This window comes from Seriola dumerili, unplaced genomic scaffold (genome assembly GCF_002260705.1).
Source record: "Seriola dumerili isolate Sdu_G_001 unplaced genomic scaffold, Sdu_1.0 BDQW01000442.1, whole genome shotgun sequence".
NCBI classification, from domain to species: domain Eukaryota; kingdom Metazoa; phylum Chordata; class Actinopteri; order Carangiformes; family Carangidae; genus Seriola; species Seriola dumerili.
Genome location: NW_019174697.1, coordinates 791176 through 810359, shown reverse-complemented (window position 1 = coordinate 810359; position 19184 = coordinate 791176). Strand labels below are relative to the sequence as shown.

Genomic DNA, 19184 nt, shown 5'->3' with positions numbered 1-19184 from the left:
AATGAATATTGCACAAAGATTATTTTGTTTCACTGTTCTTTACAAAAAGCACCATCTCATTTAAAATAAATGTTAATATAAATGTATCATATCAAAATCCCGTCCACATTCAGTAAAACGAAAATAAAACAGTAGTTTAAATGCATCTTTATATGCACCTTCTTTTTTTCTTTTTCGTACACTACTCCCAAATATACTGTCTTGACTACAATACAACAGGATACCGCTAGAGGCCAGCCATGTATTGTATACTTATATCTGTTTATGAGCCATTTGTTTATTGACCCAGCGGCTTTGGAAAGAGATCATGCTGTGGGGGATTTACTCTCAGGATTTTAGGAATTATTAAATACAGTTGTCACATAAATCCAGAGTCAGTTTTGTATAGTTCGATCTGGCCTTGACAAGCAATGTAGTTGATAGAAAGATTTTCACTGAAAATCATGTTTGGAAGCTGTTTAATATCCCTTCTTTCACAGGGGTAGGAAGAGTAACTTTTTTTTTCTTAAGGGGTTTGAAAGTTGATCACCTCTGCTGAAACCTATTGGTCTGTGGAAACTGGTGGTATGTTTTGGTCATTGCAGATGGTTGTAGACCAAACACTTTATCCAACTCAGAGGTTAGGCTTCATTTAGAGGTCTTGGCCTACCTGGGTGGATTATTCAACTTTGTGGGGAAGGGTGTTAAGTGCCCTGAATAGCAGAAACATGAAAGAGCTTTGTGAAATGGTTGCCTTAGTGACGTCTGTCTCACACAGACAACCAGGTGTGTGCACTAAAGCTTTTCAGTATCACAGGCACACATGCTGTTTGGAGCACATCAGAGTGTTGACAGTGTGTCTACAGTATCTGACCTATGGTTAGTACAAAATTACACAGTTCTTTCCAGGAAACTTCCTTCCCTATCTTTGGCCCCATGTTCTGTTCTAACTTGAAGATTTACCCAGTTAGCTGTCCATTTGTATCACTATCACTACTACACTAAAAGTATTGTCTTTGTGTGTGGTAAAATATGTTGTAAATTAAAGATAAAACTCCTACTAGTGTAAAACAAAATTAATTCCTTCTGAATTCAGCCAACAGAGAGTGCAGATTGACACATTCCTTTTTTAAAATACGATATCTTGGCATGCTTAGCTGTTATATTTTGTGGTTATACAAGGAAAAAAGTCATGTTTAAAAATTTAAGTATCAAATAAATAAATAAAATAAGCCTTTAATATACTGCACATACATTTTAGATGATTTCTCAGGACAAAATGATTAAAAGACTTTCACTTTCGAAATATCAGTGCAGTCATGATAAAAGTCTGTATTAAGCAAAGGCTCCTCAGTACAAATAAGTACGAGGCTGAACATTTTGTTGATTTGGCAGTGCCCTTTGGACTCAGGGGGAGCCAGACACACTGGTCAGCAGGGTTCAGCTTCTGTTGCCCAATGTGTAGGATTAGTTATCAAGTTTACATATATATCTTATGGGATGATTAATATCTGGTTCAAAAGCCTTAAAAGTATTAAACTAAACTAAGCAAATGAACAGATGGTGATAGAATTGACTTACACTTTTCAGACTTGTGTAATCCTCCTGTCTCACAGTGGGTGGCGCCATTGAGCGAAGCAGCCACATGTGACGTTGACATCCTAGTAACCAAGAGAGAAGAAGAATAACAAAAGCAGCTACAGACTTTCAGGGCAGTGGTAGCTACACACCATCTCCTATTTCTGTATTTGCATTAGCGCCAATTTAGAAAGATGTAACTGGAACCAAACAGGATTCTGCCGTCTGGAGGCTTGTGAGGAGGAACAGCTTGTCAGAAGTAACGCTGTTACTGTTTTCAGACGTGTTTTCGTCTGTGAATTCGGCAGCTAAGCTAGCTTTGAGGTTAGCTTCTCTTCGGCTGGCTTGTCAGCGTCTGACAGACTGTCTGACCGGGAGATAATCAGCCAGTGTTTACCGTCCAAATTCACCTTAACACTTCTCCCTCAGCCTGCCCGCTGCTGATCATCAGGTGAGTTAACTCAGTCGTTGTTTTTCTTTAGCATACTCTACATGTGGTTTGCAGATGCTGGAGGAGGGAGCCCTTGCATCAGACTCTTGCAATGAAAAAGTGTAGCTAATGAAACTTCGTTCAGGTTTTGTTTGTTGTCCTTACACTCATAAATACAAGTGCATACAAATCTGGAGGCCTCTGGGGCCACATATGATTGTTCTTTCAGTCAGGTAGGCAGATGATAACAATAGTACATCAACTAACAAATTTGACCTATTGTCATTTGCTCTTTTGTTGAACATTTAACTAGATAATGTCATTTTTGATGAAGGGTACTGTCGTTATTTTATTCGAAGGAAAGGCAATATAGACAAAATTAAATACACCGTTTATAATATGATGAAAGCATTCTGTCCGTTTTATAAGACAGTCAAATACATTGTAATGTAGTCTTAAGAAAAATTAGTGTGCTGAAATTAATTCTCAATTAGTCTATCAACAGGTAATTAATCAGCAACTATTCTGATAATCAATCATTTAAGTGATGTGTCAAACAAAATGGCAAACTTTTCCTGGATCCGCTTAATGTTTGAATTTTTAGTCATGTTTTTCATGTCATGTTTTTATAAACATTTGTAAACAACACATACAGTTTGAAGACGTCACCATGGATCTGCAAAACTGCAATGTGAACTCATTATTTTTTGCTATTTTATAGTCTAAATAATCAATTAATCAAAAAACAAATCAACAGATAAATCCATTGTAAGCGGGAGTGACAGGAAACTCCAACACAAGCTAGATCACAACTCGGCACAAGCCAAAGTCCCTAACAGCGTGTGCTCTCATTAATATATTGATTTGCAAAGCGATGTTGCAATTTGAAGATACAGTACAGTGGACCTGTTATTTCTGACAGTTGCTTTGTTTGTTTCATGTCTCTGAAAGGGTAGAGATGGGAAGTCTAGGCAGCAGGTTCCAGTCCCCCTCTCAGGGCCTAGAGGAGGCTGCAGAGGGCACAAGTACCAGCCGCAAGCACAATTGTGAGTGTAAGAAGAGGAAAAGAAATGCCCAGTGTGACTGTGACAGTGAACAAGAGGAGGACGATGCCTTACTAGATACACCTCGCAGGCAAGTCCAATCAAATAGCCTATGATCAATTCAGTGTGAAATATCTGTCAGTTATCAGTATTTTGTCTGACCCTGCCTTTGGTCTCTCCTCTGTTGTTTGTCTGTTTTCCAAACCTGAGCAGGAAGAAACTGAAAAGCACATCACGATACATTTATCAAACCTTGTTCCTGAATGGCGAAAACAGTGACATTCGCATCTCTGCTCTGGGACAGGAGTGGAACCTCCACAAAGTGTATCTGTGCCAGGTAAAATATAATGACACAAAAACACCTCAAAGGCAGTCTGTGATATATTCTTTCACGTGTGTTTATCCTTATCATTTAGGACTCATTCCTCCTCTTCCTTGCATTTCGTAGTCAGGATATTTCTCCAGTATGTTCAGCGGCTCGTGGAAGGAGTCCAACATGATGGAAATCAACTTGGAGATCCCAGACCAGAACATCGACACTGAAGGTAAGAGCACTTCAGTCACTGAAACCAGCAGTCGACTGTGTTTGTTTGTTTACATGTTTTACTGATAACTCTATCCTGCTTTACGTGTGTAGCTCTACAGGTTGTCTTTGGATCCCTGTACCGGGACGATGTCCTGATCAAGCCCAGCAGAGTCGTCAGTATTCTTGCCGCTGCTTGTATGCTACAATTGGTCAGTGAAGTGAAAGAAGCCAGTTATTGTCACGACTGAAAAAATTGCAGTTTTGATTTTGTATAAATGTAGTCACATGACACACAGAACCTAATCAAGTCTCTTGGCTGGTTGTTGTCTACAGGATGGTTTGATCCAGCAGTGTGGAGAGACCATGAAGGAAAACATCAGTGCGAAGACCGTGTGTGGCTACTATGCTTGTGCCAGTATCTACGGCTTGGATTCAGTCATGAAAAAGTCAGATTTTGATTAATCTAACTTATTTCAAATCACAATAATTTACAGGTAAGATTGTAATTTATGCTCTATATTTGTAGGTGTCTTGAGTGGCTCCTGAACAACCTGATGACCCACCAAAATGTTGACCTGATGAAAGAACTTGGGTTTGTGTGCTCAGCTCACAATTCTTTAGTTTTTACGTCATCTTCTAGCCTACAATTATCAAATATCATTTTCTGTTGCTTGGAACTCCATGATTAAAATTGACTTGATTAGTTTTAGTGCTGTTACTTTTTAAAATGAGGACAATGAAGTGAAATGGCTACTGTATGTTAAGTAGTTGCATTTCAAACCACAGTGTAAAAACCATACTAACATTTCTTTATGCGCTACGTTTACAGGGCAGAGGTGATGGAGCAGCTCATTCAGTCCTCAGACCTGTTTGTCATGCAGGTGGAGATGGATGTATACACAGCTCTGAAAAAGGTAGAAGGAAACGTTAGATATAACTCAGATATACTCACTGGACTATCAGACTTGTTTTAATAGCTCTCATAATTTTCTCTCTCTCCAGTGGATGTTTGTGCAGCTCAATCCCTCATGGGACGGCCCAATCAAGCAGCTTCTGGCTGACGCTGATGCCTGGCTATGCAAACGCAGGACTGGTACTGTTAAAGCCACATCTTCTGAAATAGTGTCTTCATATAAATCTTTTTGTTGTTGTTGTTGTTGTTGATAGCGGCACACAGGTGTTTTACTCTGTTTTCAATTGACTTTGGTCTACAGACCTGTGTGAGAAAGAGCCCTTCTTGAACACAGATGAAGGTGCACCCTTTCGTTCAGTGTTCAAATACGTTCGCCTCCAGTATATCATCAACGATCTGGCATCTGCACGCATCCTGGAGAGAGATAATATTTTGCCCCCTGGTGAGATGTGGTTCTGCATGACATCATTTCATCACGTACTACACTCTGGAAATAAAGACATTTTTCTGTTCATACTTTATTTTCCAGATTGGCTAACGTCAGTGTACAAAAACCAGTGGTTTGCCATGCTCCGGACAGAGTTTGACAATGACAATGGGTGAGTGTTATAATGAGTCATTGGATTCATTTTGACTGCAATGGCATGTTGATATAACCACAAAAACTGTATGTATAGAATATGATTATGAAGTTGTGTGATGCCAAAGGCCCCTGTCTGTCATTAGTCCCCAGGAAGCTAACAAAGAGGAGTTTGAGCTGAGCAGTATGAGGTGTGGAAGGAAGTTGACAAAAGATGGAGATGTGAGTCAGACAGTCTGTTACAGGAACATTTTCTCCCATACACTTAACATATTTGGTTTAATTTCTACAGAAAAAAAACCATCAATCAATCACATTTTCTTTTTCCTCAGTACTGCTGGCGATGGACAGGCTTTAACTTTGGTTTCGACCTGTTGGTGACCTACACAAACCGCTTCATAGTCTTCAAAAGGAATACTCTGAGTCAGCCATGTGGGGGCGCTGTGAGTCTGCAACCTCGGAGGCATTTGGCATACAGGTCAGTGGTGCAGTTAACCTTTGAACACTCACTGTACCTAAAGCGTGCTTATAACTGTCAGTATCATGCGGTTTTAAATATGGAAGATAAGATGATCATGCTAAGCTAAGTTAGCTGCTGGTGGTAGCTTCATATTTACCTTATAAGAATATGAGTGGTATACGTTTTCAGCAAGAAAGTGAATTTACTAAAATGTCAAACTATTTGTATAAAAGCAATGTGTATTCATCAGCAGCTTTGGTCCGGGAAAACTTGACTTTTTTCTTATTTGTCCAGGTTACGTCTTGCCTCCTTCGATAGCCGTGGAAAACTGGTCTGCAGTCGCTCAACAGGTTACCAGCTTCTCACCCTTGAGAAAGACCAGGTAAGTGAGCGCTACTCAGATACAGATGGCTGCAGATCACCATTATCTTGCAGACCTGCTTAATATTCTTCCTTTCCCTTCAATCACTCAGGAGTATGTGGTGATGAACCTGGACAGCCGATTGTTGTCATTCCCCCTCTACGTGTGCTGTAACTTCCTGTATACATCGCCTCAGTCGGACAACCGTCCAGATTCCTCAGAACAAGAAAGCACTGCTCGCATTGTGTCTTGATGCCTGTCCAACTGCAAGCATTCCTCTGGCGACGCCGAGACACTGACACAAGCTTGTATGTACAATCCACTGCCATATTTAACACCATCTCCACATTGGACATATCATCTGCATGCTCTGTAACTCAGTGAGGTGTGATGGGAAAATGTTTTGTATCTATGTATTCAGTGTTTTGGCGCATTCTGAGTAATCTATACATGGAGTTTACAGTATGACAGAGACGCATCACAATGGCCAGGAAGGATTAGGTCACTCTTTGCCTTCAGAGTGGCTTCACTTCTCCTTGGATGTCTGTCATGAACTGTCTTCACTGAGATGTTGAGCCATTCATCGAGACTGAAAACCCCCAGTCTTTTTTTGAAAATCTTCTTTGGACTTCAGAACTTTATATAATGGCCACATTATGTTTATATCTTGTGCTTGTGAAGACTGTGGAAGGGTTTCACTGTATACTTGTGTTAACCACTCGGTGTGTATGGGAGCATTATCATCCTGAAATGTGGGAACATCACCAGAGGGTGAAACTGAAGATCACACTGCGGAGCAAACCTCAAACCCAGTGACTTCCATGAGATTAACTGGAATACAGATCCACTTTTGACAAACAGAAACTGTTGGTTTATGTTTGGATGTTTCCAAATGTTGAACCCACATGTGACTCAAGATGATAGACAACTCAACAGATTGTAATTTGTCCATCACTCAGAGGTTAATGGACTGTCTCAGAAAATCTAATAACTGCACCACTAAGATAACTTTAAACTTAAAGGGTGAAAAAAAAACGTATAATCGTCTGTGTTAGAAGAGCAGTTGTTGCACTGACTTGTATGGGAAGTTTCAAGCCTGTTGTTTACTGTGGGGTGTGGAGAGAGGTGTGGTCCCTCGCTCTACTGATGGGTGTGTTCGAAAACTCAACTCTGCCAGCACTCAAACTCTGTAAGAAGAGTATTTTGCATCTCTACCACCTGCTGCTGATAGACCTGCCGCCTCGTTTGCCTACACTCCATTTAAGCACACTTCCCCGCTGTTGCTTTTACATACAAAGTTGCACGCCAACAGGGTTGAATGGACCGCAGGTGATGACTACACTCAACAGATATCCAACTTTAAATCTTGCTTTTACTGCATCTGTTTTAAAACTTTAACTCTTCTGGGTCATGGGTTAATGTCGCTTTGGTGGCTCAGTCTTACGTTGGGTTTGTCTGCATGCTATTCTAGACCAGAGCAACTTCTGTGAAGGCTTTCAGATTGGAAAGTTCATCACCTCTTCAGTATTATCTAGAGAAAACAGCATCACCTCGTCCAGAGGTCCCGATGGACTTGAAATATTAACTACAAAACCAGCATCATGAGGTCAGAAAGACTTAACCCAATAACCTGTCTTCACGAGACACAAGGCTTCAGGAGTCTTAAGGTGTTTGCCTCATTTACACAGTTTACAGTTAAAAAACGCTTTACTGACACCAGCGCTTGGATGTTCACTGCGTACTACAAATATCCCCCGCTATTCTCTCGTAGTTCAGTCAATTCATTTCATTATATCAACTTTGTATTGTTTTGTTAAGGCACGAGTGAGCAGTTTTTAGACTGCTCCCCTCACCACATGAAGTACCTTTGCGGTTATGTTTTTTTAATTAGTTGATTGTTTGTTTGGCAATTTTGGAAATGTATTACCTCATGTTGTTTGAAATCTAATAAATATGGGGATTTTCAGACTTGTAAAGCAACTGCTAATTCATACTAGTCCAGTTTGATTGTATAGCTGCATCTGTAACTGTCATCAAGTTAAACGTTAAAGGTGTTTTTATTTGGCATTTATTTATTTTTTACTTCATTTGTATTTGTATGGATTTATTTTTGCAAAGTAAAATATGTACACAATTATGAACTGCCAATAAAACTGCCCATTCACATGGGCTGTGGTGCTATCACATGACCAGTCTTTACTACGGCAGCTCAGTTAATTCGGTATTTATGCTTTTGAAACTCATGAACTTGATGAATATTGACCTTCCATCTGCTACAAATGTTTTTATGCCTCCTCGCCAGCAACAACGACTGTTGATCCATCCCCTCGTTCTCGTGAATGTGATATCTCAGTAATGCCTTGAGGAAATTTCTTCAGATTTTGCACAAACGTTTAATTGGATTCAAAGATGAACTGACTAGAAATTGGTGGTCAAAGGTCAAGGACATGGTGACCTCATAGTCTTGTGAATATGATATATCAGTAACACCCAGCTGGAATTAATAACTTCTGGCACAAACATTCACTTTGGCTCAAGGATGGTGTGAGTAGAATTTGGTGGCCAAAGGTCAAAGGTCACTGTGACCTCACAAAATGCATTTTTGGCCACAACTCAATTCATTAGATAATTATGACAGAATTTTACAGGATGAAATTTGTGAAGTGATTTGTTTTATATCTAAACACTCAAAGGTCAACGTCACTGTGACATCATAGTGCTCTGCAAAAACACTTTTCTGGCCATTATTTAAAAAACTGTACCTCAGGAACAGAAGGGGAGGTTGTGACTATATTTCCTGAGTAATTCTAGTTTCTCTCTATAGTTTCCTACACAACATTTCCTCTGCAGTCAGTTTGATCTCCTCTGTGTCAGTTAGGAATTTTCATTCCTAACAAACACCAGTATTTGTTAGGAATGAAAAAGGTTTGATGAAAACTTGGAGATTTTGGGATTAGTTCTATTTAGAAATCCTGTCTCTCCCTTACAATTAAGTATGAAGACGGGATTTCCACCAGATGTGAATTAAATTATGTAAGAAGCCTAGAGAATATTGGATATCTGTATTTTTAAGAACATTTAAAAAGTCTGATTGAATGCTGTTTTGCAGTGTCCTCCTGTGAGAGTGGCTCAAAGATCAGTGTGTAGGTGGTACAACTTGTGTTTTCAGCTGGCTCCTCTCCAGAGTCTGTTCTGGCCTTTACAGTAAGAGAGTATAATACTCCAGTCATTTCCCTTGCAAACCTCGGATGGTAAAACCTATCCTCGCTTCTACAGAACTTTCTATGACTTTACAGAAGACACTTTTATCACGACTCTAGCCTCCAAGTCTGTCACTTGTTATTCTATATTGATATGATGTAAAGGGCCAATAGTAAGAATTAAGCCTCCTATCAGAGATTACCACAGTTTCATATCCCACTTACTCCTGTTAATAGTTGATTTAACAGTTGTTTTTTTTTAACTGATGTCAGAAACGTATGCTGTTGTCAACAGATGATCAGCTTTTCATCATCTGCTTACTCTTATTCTCAGGCTATGCTGTGATACTGGTACCGTGTTCACCATTATTTGTATATAATTGAGAATATTCTCTTGCTGTCTTTAAAATACATGTATCAAATAAAATAATTGTATCTCTGGTGTTTATTATTACAAGAACTCATGTTGTTGATGTTATGGAAGTAACACAGTCCAAACCCAGTTACATCTACAGTACTTTTAATTCAGTTATATAAACACGTCTCATTGTGGGAGGTGAGACAATCACAGGATGACTCACAATAAAATTACAAGAAAAAGATGAAGATGAGGGGGCTGATGATGGCGAGGAACTGGCTGAGAAGAGTTGAATACAAAGCACATTCAAAACAATGCATAAAATAAATGCACATCTGAATCACATTGATTGCATTGTGAAGTGTATATTTTATAATGTGATACTCAGATTTGTACTGAATTTACCAACGTTTTAAAAATGTAAACTTTCTTGTTGACACACACATCAATGTGACAGCTGATGCATCACTGGATTTATCTTGTTGCAGATGAACCAAGATATAACAAGCCAAAAACGTTCAGCTCCCAGTCTCCAAGAAGGTTGCTGTTTGTAGATTACACACAGTACAACAATAAATCTCACAGTGAGCATTTTTAAATCTCCACAACACCAAAATTTAGAGTCACAGCCTCTAAAATTTGTCAAAATGCTACGCTTTGCTTTAATGATGTTCCAGCCCCTCTATTCTTCAAACTGTTGACTAACCCCACGCTGCTGGACGGGCCACAGCCATCCACCCCCGCTCATCACTGCTGTATAGAGTCCAAATTTTCTTTGAGTCTTCGGGTCATGCTGGGGATCAAGTTAACGTGGTCGTCCACACAACTGCCCACACAGCGGTCCATCAACGATCGGACTGCTTGCTCCTTGGCGCCGGAGTCAAATAGATCCTTCGCCTTGTCGTTGCAGTGCATTGTGCATCTGGTCAGACGGTCCTGAGGGGGGGCAAAGAGGAGAGAAAACATGACTTCCGACTTCCTAAAGATGGGGAGAGAGAACTCCCAGTGGGCATGTTTAAGAGATTTGCATGGCAAGCATTTAGGTTAAAACTAGGCTAAAAAGTAAAAGTTTTTTATTCATATTTTAAAAGACATAGTGAGGTCCTATCTGTTTTTCTGCAATTGCTATGGACGGGATCCAGATGACACATCCTTCTCAGAAACTGGAAGTTGTCTCCTTTTCAGGAATGGTTGACAGTTCGAAAAAGTTGGATCAGATGTAAAAATTATTTCTTCAAGTGGGGCTTGTATATTGCTTTTCATAAATGCATAAGCAAAAGGATGAGGTGAAGGTATTGATTTCCATGTGGGAGTTATGCTTTTGTACTGTGTCTCACAACTGTATTGTTGTGTTCTTTCCTTTCTTTCTCACTTTATTTCTCAGAAACCTTCATGATCTCATGTGTGATGTTGTTAATGCAGTTGTATCCAACTTAACATTTGTTTTTTGCTTTGATTTCCTGGCTCCAAGCCTAAATGTTAACTCTCCTCAGGGACATTGTTCATCTTGGATTGAACTCCAGAAATCTGAATTGAATTATTCCACTTTAGTAAAACTCTGCTTAAATGTTGATTTTGAAAATGACTCCAATAAGAAGAAATACACCAACACAATTTACATAGTGGGAATAAATGTAATTAGCCATTTTATCTTCCTAACAATCATTGTTAAGTTATTGTTTCAACAGCATTTAAATTGTTTCTGTCAATTGCCCCCTGGCCCTGGACTCAGTGGCCCCAAAAGCCCCAGGTTCAGTGTGCGTGCTCCTTGTTTCCTCTGCCAAGGAGGTTATGTTTTCACCCATGTCTGTTTATTTGTCAGCAGAATTGCACAGAATGTACTGAAATGATTTGCACTACACTTTATGGAGTGGTGGGACATTGACCAGGGAAGAATCCATTAAAATTTGGGGCAGATCTGAATCCTTGCATGCATTTGAATTTTTACTCCTAGATCTGGCAAATGTTGTTTGGCAATGGCATTGGCAGAGGTCTGTGCTCTCTGTGTGCCCTTCTAGTTGTTGTTGTTGTTGTTTTTTTGATTGAATTTGATTAATTTATGAATATGCACCACTAAATTACAATGACAACCATTATCAAAATGATATTAAACAGTCCTGAATTATTACCAAAAACTGAGGATCGTCTTGGAGGACACATTGTTGAAAAGAAGTTTTAACATCCTCATTATTTAATCTTATATAAGTCCAATGACATATATTCCAATAAGAATTTATTTAATTGGTTTACTTGAAGGTGGTAGGATATATAGATACAGACAAATATATAGAGAAATGCCCCATTTTGAATTAATCTGCTAATAGTCTGTGCCAGATTTGATAAAAGTGATTATACCACCTGCCACACTGACATATAATATTGTTATTGAAAGGATCGCATTGTTATATGTGGCCTGACTAAGGAAAAACTATTTAAAAAAAAAAAAAAAAAAAATCCACTTTTAAAAACCCCACACAGTCTCATGTTGACAGGTAATGCAGTGTGACAGTGGACAGACAGATATCATGTTTCTCACCTGAAACTTCTCCAGCTCTGAAGTGACCAGTCCCTGAGCTGTGGCCAGCGGAGTGTGACACCTCTCGATGCACTGATGCACTTGAGACATGGAGTCTGTGGAGCTATCACAGCATTCTGCACTGCACTTGAACATGCGACCCTGCAGCAGCAGATATGAGACATGTGATGGATACAGATGCCGCAGAGGGCAGACTGGTAGAAACACAGCGCAACATGCACAGTTCATGTGTCCACAGGTAGGACACCTACCTGCATTTTACGGATGTGATGTCTCTCCAGGCTTTGGACCATTTCTTCCACCACATTCTGCACGCGTGCCTGATGTGCCTCTGCCATCTCTGCTCGTCCTGCTCGCTCAAGTCTTCGGAAATATTCAAGCAAAGTTTAGGAGCATCTAAACCGGACCGGACGGGCGCAACGTACCTGCTCTGTACACGGCAGCCGCCTACTTTCTTTACTTTACAATTTGATAATAACTAAGGTCACCTCCATTCAAGCATGGTTCAAGATGAGAGATTATTGCGTCACTTCCGTTTTTCTTCCGCAACCGGTTCTAGTAAAAAAAAGGTCATCTTCCGGTTGGGTCAGACTTCAAAATTAACTCCCAGAAGATTTCCGATTTTATCCAAACATTACACTGAATAATATATTATACTGACACGGGTGTGCTGTTTTTCTCAATATTTATTTATATTTTATGTGAAATGACAGAGGAGAAATGACCACTTCCGCCCAGCTTCCAACTGCACAGATCAATTGAACTTTCAAAATAAAACACAATTTGAAAATCAACCTAACTGAATTTTACTTCTCTATTTTCATAGTCTATTTAAATTTCTTGACAACAGTAATGACAACTTTTATCTTTTGAAAGGTTAATTATAGTATGTTTATGTTTTCATAAAAGGTACAATACCGTGATTGTCCTTTATTTACAGCCAACATTAATATTACTCCAACACAGACTTATGATATTTTATGTAAACGTCTGGACATCCCTTGGCAAATTACACAGTTCGTCGATTCTTGAAGTGAAAAGAAGTAAATACAACCGCTGCAGCAAACTGACATAAAACATTTTAATCATCATTTTTCAAATGTTAATGCACTGTTACTTTTTTCAGTACCAGTTTCTTGACGTACTGCAGGACATTTACATCCAGAATTTTGCTGATGTTTGGCGGAATCCATTCCTTCCTCTATCTGTGCAATGTTTCCTGTGCCACTGGCACAAACCACATAGCAGAATATTTCCACCCCCACGCTGAACAGAGTTTGAGGGTTTTATTCTGAAACTCGAATGTAAGCATGCCCGGAAATGTGTCTCAATATTTAGCGACGTTCATGGTGCTCCGACATTATTCAAGAGTGAAACGAGTTTATTGTTATTAACCAGAAGTTATTTCCACTTCGGGTGTGTTAGTGGCGTCTGTGAAAAGTTCAGTTTTCTGTTTAAGTACACAGCGGCGAGTTTTAACGAGTTTTAAAGTGATACTGAAGTTTCCCGGTGAAGATAACTCTGTGAAGACTACCTCTGGATCAACTGGCAGCCCTCTCTAGTGGCTTTTGAAATAGTGAGTCCACCCTGTTACCCTCACCACTTTCTCTTTATGAAGTTAAAGACATTAGACAGGCATGATACTGCCGACCCCAGCTGTGCAGTTATTTATGTCACCATTCCCCTACTTATTCCTTGCGTGAGGCTGAAAGTGGGAAGTGTAACCTTTGACCGAGAGTAATAGAAACTTATTAACTGAACTGATCGTGGTTGATGTTTATTTCTCCTGCACAGATGCTCCTTAGTGCTGAGCTCTAGATGTCCACAATGAGTCTACGAACCCTGTCACTGAGAGCACTGTTGTTCCTGGGGCTTTGGCATACCGGGAGGAGAAGTCTAGCTTCAGCCCCAGAGCTGCAGAACCAGCCCAAAAAGATAGGTAAGCTTAATCCCAGGCTGCACCCAAAAACACAGCAGTTATCTTGTCTATTTCATCTATCCTCTAAAGTTGGTTTCACTGGAGGATAGACGAGCAGTATCCTGCCCAGGATATTTGAGGTAGAGGGTTGATTTCATATTTTATTCTGTGTGGGAGACCTCATTGTGACTTCACCCAGAGTACAGTTGCTTTGAAAAAAGTAGCCAAGTAAAAAAAAACAAAAAAAAAAACACAAAACACACAATTCAAGTGCATAAAATGAGATCATAAATTGCATAAATTGCATTCAAGCTGCAGCAATTAATTTATTAATCAACAGAAAAGAGTTTCTCTGTTTTTCTATCACATGGAATCAAAGTATCTTTGGCTTTTGACATTTAAAGACATCACCTCGGACTTTAAGAGTCTAGGATGGACATTTTTCACATTTTTTTGACATTTTATAGATTAAATGATTAACCGAAAATAATCATCACTTTCAGCCCTAAATTGCCCAAATATAAGATTTATTTGTGGAAATTAGATTCCTATCTGATGGTCCACTCGATAATATGTGAGTTAGAGCTGCAACAATCAGTTGATTAATTGATCAGTCAACTGACAGAAAATGATGATGATGATGATGTAAGCAGACAGCGTGGAGTGGACATTAATTCATGCAATAACATCAGTCGACCAATTCCAGCTGAGCCTTTTGCACAGATGGTTTACCCCGCTGTCATTGCTCCTTTTAAAGCTGTGGTCGGAGCAGGCATCGGTGGCACAGCGACTGCATATTACCTGAGGCAGGAGTTTGGAGCCGGGGTGAAGATTGATGTGTTTGAATCTGGCACTGTTGGTGGACGACTAGCGACAGTGAAGATCGGGGAGTATGAGTATGAGACAGGAGGTTCAGTGATCCATCCTTTGAACCTACACATGAAGCACTTCATTGAAAAATTAGGTAATGTCAACATAACCTCAAATAAACAGACTCAAAACAAATACATGAATAGTTGAAACCATTATCAGCATGCAGTCCAGGATATTTCAATATGTTGCCTATGTTTTCAGGTATTCCTGCAAGGAAAGATGTCTCCTCTAAAATGGCAATCTTTGATGGAAAGGAGCTCACATTTGAAGAGAGTGACTGGTTCATTCTTAACTTCTTACGCATGCTCTGGCAATACGGGTTCAACTTTCTTCGGATGCAGATGTGGGTGGAGAGTGTTTTGGACAAATTTATGAGGTAAGGAATAAAAGCACTTCGATGCAGAATTGCTGTTCCTTGTTCTGCAGGATGTCTTACTGATCATGGAAATCCCATCATTCACAGGATCTACCAGTATCAGCAGTATGGTTACTCATTCTCCAATGTGGAGAGGCTCTTGCACGCCATGGGTGGTGATAATTTTCTTACCCTGATGAATCAGACTCTGGAGGAAACTATGATTGGTGAAGGATTTTCACAGATCTTCCTCAACGACATTGTTGCACCCATCACTCGTGTCAACTATGGTCAGAGTGTCCGCATCCACGGCTTTGTGGGTACGTTTTAGAGTGTAAGAGTTTGTATTGTACAGGGTTTTTATTGAAAATTGTGAACTTGTAGAATAGAGTTAACATTTATATCTTGCCTTCCAGGGGCCGTGTCATTAGCAGGAGCAGATTCAGGCTTGTGGGCAGTGGATGGAGGCAATAAGAGAGTCTGCTCAGGACTGCTGTACCACAGTAAAAGTGATCTCATCCCTGCCAGAGTGACTTCCATTGCAGTCAAGGTTCGGCCTTCCAAGACAGGTGACGTTCACATCTTTTGGTACAGAACATGTCGTTTTCTCTCGTCGATGGATTTGTCATGTGTATGTTCACACTTTTTAAATATCAATCGTTTCATCTTCCCTCCACCTCTCATTTTCAGGCACCACAGCCAGTTTCTATGAGGTCAGTTATGTTGGGGAATCGGGCTCAGCTCACTCTCTGTATGACATTGTGGTAATAGCGACGCCACTTCACCAGGGAAAGTCTGACATCACCTTCTCAGGTTTCTCCCCTCAAATCCCGTCTAACTACCCCGGGCGCTACCACCAGACGGTGTCAACTCTGGTCCACGGCTTGCTGAACATGTCCTACCTTGGGACCACACAGCCAGCCTCAGAGTTCACTGTGTCTGAAGTCCTCACCACTGACTCTAAGGGCTCTGTCATCAACAGCCTCTCCTCTCTCGACCCTGTGCATATCCCTGCAGGTTACAAACGGCCCCCCGCCAGCCAAACCAAAGTCTGGAAGGTGTTCTCTCCACAGCCGCTGTCTCAAGAGCAGCTGCAGAACATGTTCCTCTCCTGGGATTCAGTGTCTGAGAGTCGGTGGCTGGCTTATCCCGCGTACTGCCCACCGCATCGTAAGACCCCTCCCTTCATCCTGCACAACCGGCTGTACTACCTCAACGCTGTGGAGTGGGCAGCTAGTGCTATGGAGATGAGCTCCATCTCCGCCAGGAACGTGGCCCTGCTGGCACACCATCGCTGGCATGGACAGAACGGCAAGATCGACCAGGAGGACCTTCACACCCGACTAAGAGGGGAGCTCTGACAAGTGAGAACTATTTGAGATGAGAACCAAAAGCAATAAAATACTATCAATCAAGCACAGTATAAACCCATACAGATGCTCATGGGCTTGCCTGCTGCACTGTAATAACTCTCCAGTCAGGGCAAATCCCAACTCTCTTTCAGGTATCTCGGGTGCTCTTGCCTTTTTAAACTTATATTCTGGTTTGTTACAAGTTGGTCTTATTTTTGCAGTTTGGGCTGTAATTTCTACCAGTCAGATGATGTACTCACCAATGTAATTGCTGAGATCTGGGAACACCATGACATTAAAGCACTAACATTAGTCGAATAAAAGATTAGTCAGTCGAAAGAAAGTTAATTTTGATAATTGACTGTTAACTGTTTAAGTCAGTTTTTAAGCAAAGATGCCAAATATTCAATGGTTTTGTCTTCTCAAATGGTAAAATTTCCTACTTGTCATTGTCTTACATTATAGTAAATGTTTGTTGCTCTTTTGTAGATCAATCAATGAATTGAGCAAATAATCCACATGTAAATCAATAATGAAAATAATCGTTAGTTGCAGGTCTAGGTGACATTGCTACAAAGTCTGACAGGAGAGCAAACTCCAGCAGGAATAACAATCAGAAAAGTTTCAAACAAGCCAACTTGATTTTCTAGATAAAACCATGAGTGAGTGCACCACAGGAAAACTGTTCAAACTTCATATATGGCAGGTTAAACTTGAACCAGGCTGTCATGTACACTGACAGTTTGGGTGATGATTCGACCGTTGACCTGGGTGCTTATTTATAATCTGTCTGGTTGTTTGACTCCTCATGTTTCTTGCCCCTATCTGAAGAAGCCTTTAAAGCAAAGTGTCTCCTTTCTAAGATCTCAGCAGTTAACTTGGTGAGTACAAAGTTATTATTAGTGTTGGCCAAAACTAAGAAAAAAAAAAAAGACCAATGTTGTAATAAACAGGAAATCTTTTAATCACTCCAACAGTAGCCACAGTTCATCGCTCTGTCACCAGCAACAGCAGCACAAATCACAATAACAGGTGGGACTACATTGTATTGTGCTGAATTTTGTATTCACTGTGAACCACGCTGCACTGCAGGGTAGACGTATGACTGTTCCTTTATATGTAAGAGTATCTTGAAGAAATTTTAAAACTTTTTTTTTTTTTTTTAAAGTGCATTTCCTCTGTTTTAAACACGGTACATCTAACAAATCACAGACCAACCATTGTCACCCTTTAGCCAAATTCTTGCATAGTGTTGACTAATATGACGATGTCCCGTTATTGATGGATTCATGTGTCTTCCAATGATTTTCTCAGTCTCTCTACCTCCTCAGCACACTGCTGTATGTGTTGATAGTGAGTACAGGCAGCTGTCAGTAAGAGAGTTGTGCCACCAAGACGTTTTCTTTGTAAATTGGAAGATATGGATGTTATAAAGGAGTATTAACAAATTAATGTATTTTCTTAGCATTTAAATAGACTGTTGATATAATGTGCCGTAATTGGAAAGAGTCTAATCACACTGACCATTTAAACTACTGTGGTGCCTTAAGCTATTGAAGTAATTAGCTTATGTGTTTAGTAGATGATAAGTCTCCCAATGATTTTAGAAATCAATTGTCCTTAGGGGTTTCCTGTGTCATTTTTAATGACGTGAAAATTGCCATCAGACTCAGACCACCAGGACCAAACTGCAGCGAGGCTGACGCATTTCTGTATTTTGTATTTTGTAACAAATGGAGGCGTATTCAGTACCTGGGATTTATCTGATGTCATGTCGCTTAAAGACACTGTACCTTCCTGGACCACTTTCATGTTCTTTAACTACTTTGGGAAGACCGCTAGAGTTTGCTGATTGTTTCTTAAGCACTTTTAGAGGTGTATTTTTCTAGATGTTTGAAAGAAGTTTTGAGTATGAGTCAAGACACACTGTTGCCAGAATATTAATTGTGCACTTTAATTGATAGAAAAGCTTCTGTTTTATACTGAAGTCCAAATGCCAAAGAACCCCACCAATGTGCAGTATTTAGACTGGATTGTTCTGGACAAATAAAATGATCCTTTTATTTACAAATTAATTTGATTACAAACAATACTGAAACCCCTGTATGTTTTGAAAGTGTTTACAATCACAATAAAGTGGTGAGACATTGTCTGCTTTGTATTTGATATTTTGCTTCAGAGCTTAATTAGCCAAATTAAATTATGTTTAAATCATTTCTCATATAGATCACACTTTTGCAAACTTGCTTTATAGATGAAGTGAGTTTTATTATTTGTCTTTATAGTAGAATCTTTTATCCAACTTGTTCTCTTGTTTTTCTTTCTGTCCCATTTCACAATTTAATTTCATACTATCATCTAACATTCAGATGTTGCTGAATATGTCCCTTGTGACAGATTCAGGGCTGAGAAATCAGGATCTCTTTCATCTGCATGATTGCATGATAAATTGAGGAATTGTCTCCCTGAGCCACATTGTGACCCATCATTCATAAGCCATGGGTGTGCGGTGAAATCACTGTTTCCAATCCCAAAAGGAAATTAACATTGTTTTCAGCTCAGTTGCAAGGACCCCCGTTTTTTTTTTTTCATCAGTCACAGTAGCATCCCAAATAAAGGCTCATGTGACTGAGGAGCCAACAATGGGTGGCATTGACAGCATGAATAAGGATACGTCTGTGTGGTGATGTGCCACGCAGCTGTCCTCTCAGGTAGGGAGGGA

At 39.9% G+C, this 19184-nt stretch overlaps 3 protein-coding genes across 4 annotated transcripts; 2 read left to right on the top strand and 1 right to left on the bottom strand.

Moving 5' to 3' along the window:
* The first annotated feature begins 1671 nt into the window (after positions 1–1671).
* Positions 1672–8054, top strand: gmcl1 (germ cell-less, spermatogenesis associated 1). 2 transcript variants are annotated; one of them, XM_022762234.1, is made up of 15 exons: positions 1672–2008; positions 2944–3121; positions 3244–3367; positions 3479–3575; positions 3668–3765; positions 3890–4002; positions 4083–4148; positions 4386–4470; positions 4559–4649; positions 4771–4911; positions 4999–5068; positions 5196–5271; positions 5382–5527; positions 5804–5891; positions 5983–8054. In XM_022762234.1, the coding sequence occupies exons 2-15, from the start codon at positions 2946–2948 to the stop codon at positions 6121–6123; spliced, it is 1512 nt and encodes a 503-aa protein (XP_022617955.1). In that variant the 5' UTR covers positions 1672–2008; positions 2944–2945; the 3' UTR covers positions 6124–8054. The 2 variants fall into 2 exon arrangements, with proteins under 2 accessions (XP_022617955.1, XP_022617954.1); XM_022762233.1 differs by having other exon boundaries at positions 2939–3121.
* A 1519-nt stretch (positions 8055–9573) lies between these two features.
* On the bottom strand, positions 9574–12502 carry fam136a (family with sequence similarity 136 member A). The gene is made up of 3 exons (XM_022762180.1): positions 12216–12502; positions 11965–12105; positions 9574–10364 (listed from the first exon to the last, which is right to left on the bottom strand). The coding sequence occupies exons 1-3, from the start codon at positions 12300–12302 to the stop codon at positions 10176–10178; spliced, it is 417 nt and encodes a 138-aa protein (XP_022617901.1). The 5' UTR covers positions 12303–12502; the 3' UTR covers positions 9574–10175.
* Positions 12503–13284: 782 nt separating this feature from the next.
* Positions 13285–18612, top strand: pcyox1 (prenylcysteine oxidase 1). The gene is made up of 7 exons (XM_022762223.1): positions 13285–13540; positions 13759–13903; positions 14640–14846; positions 14957–15131; positions 15219–15430; positions 15527–15679; positions 15801–18612. The coding sequence occupies exons 2-7, from the start codon at positions 13783–13785 to the stop codon at positions 16469–16471; spliced, it is 1539 nt and encodes a 512-aa protein (XP_022617944.1). The 5' UTR covers positions 13285–13540; positions 13759–13782; the 3' UTR covers positions 16472–18612.
* Positions 18613–19184: the final 572 nt, after the last annotated feature.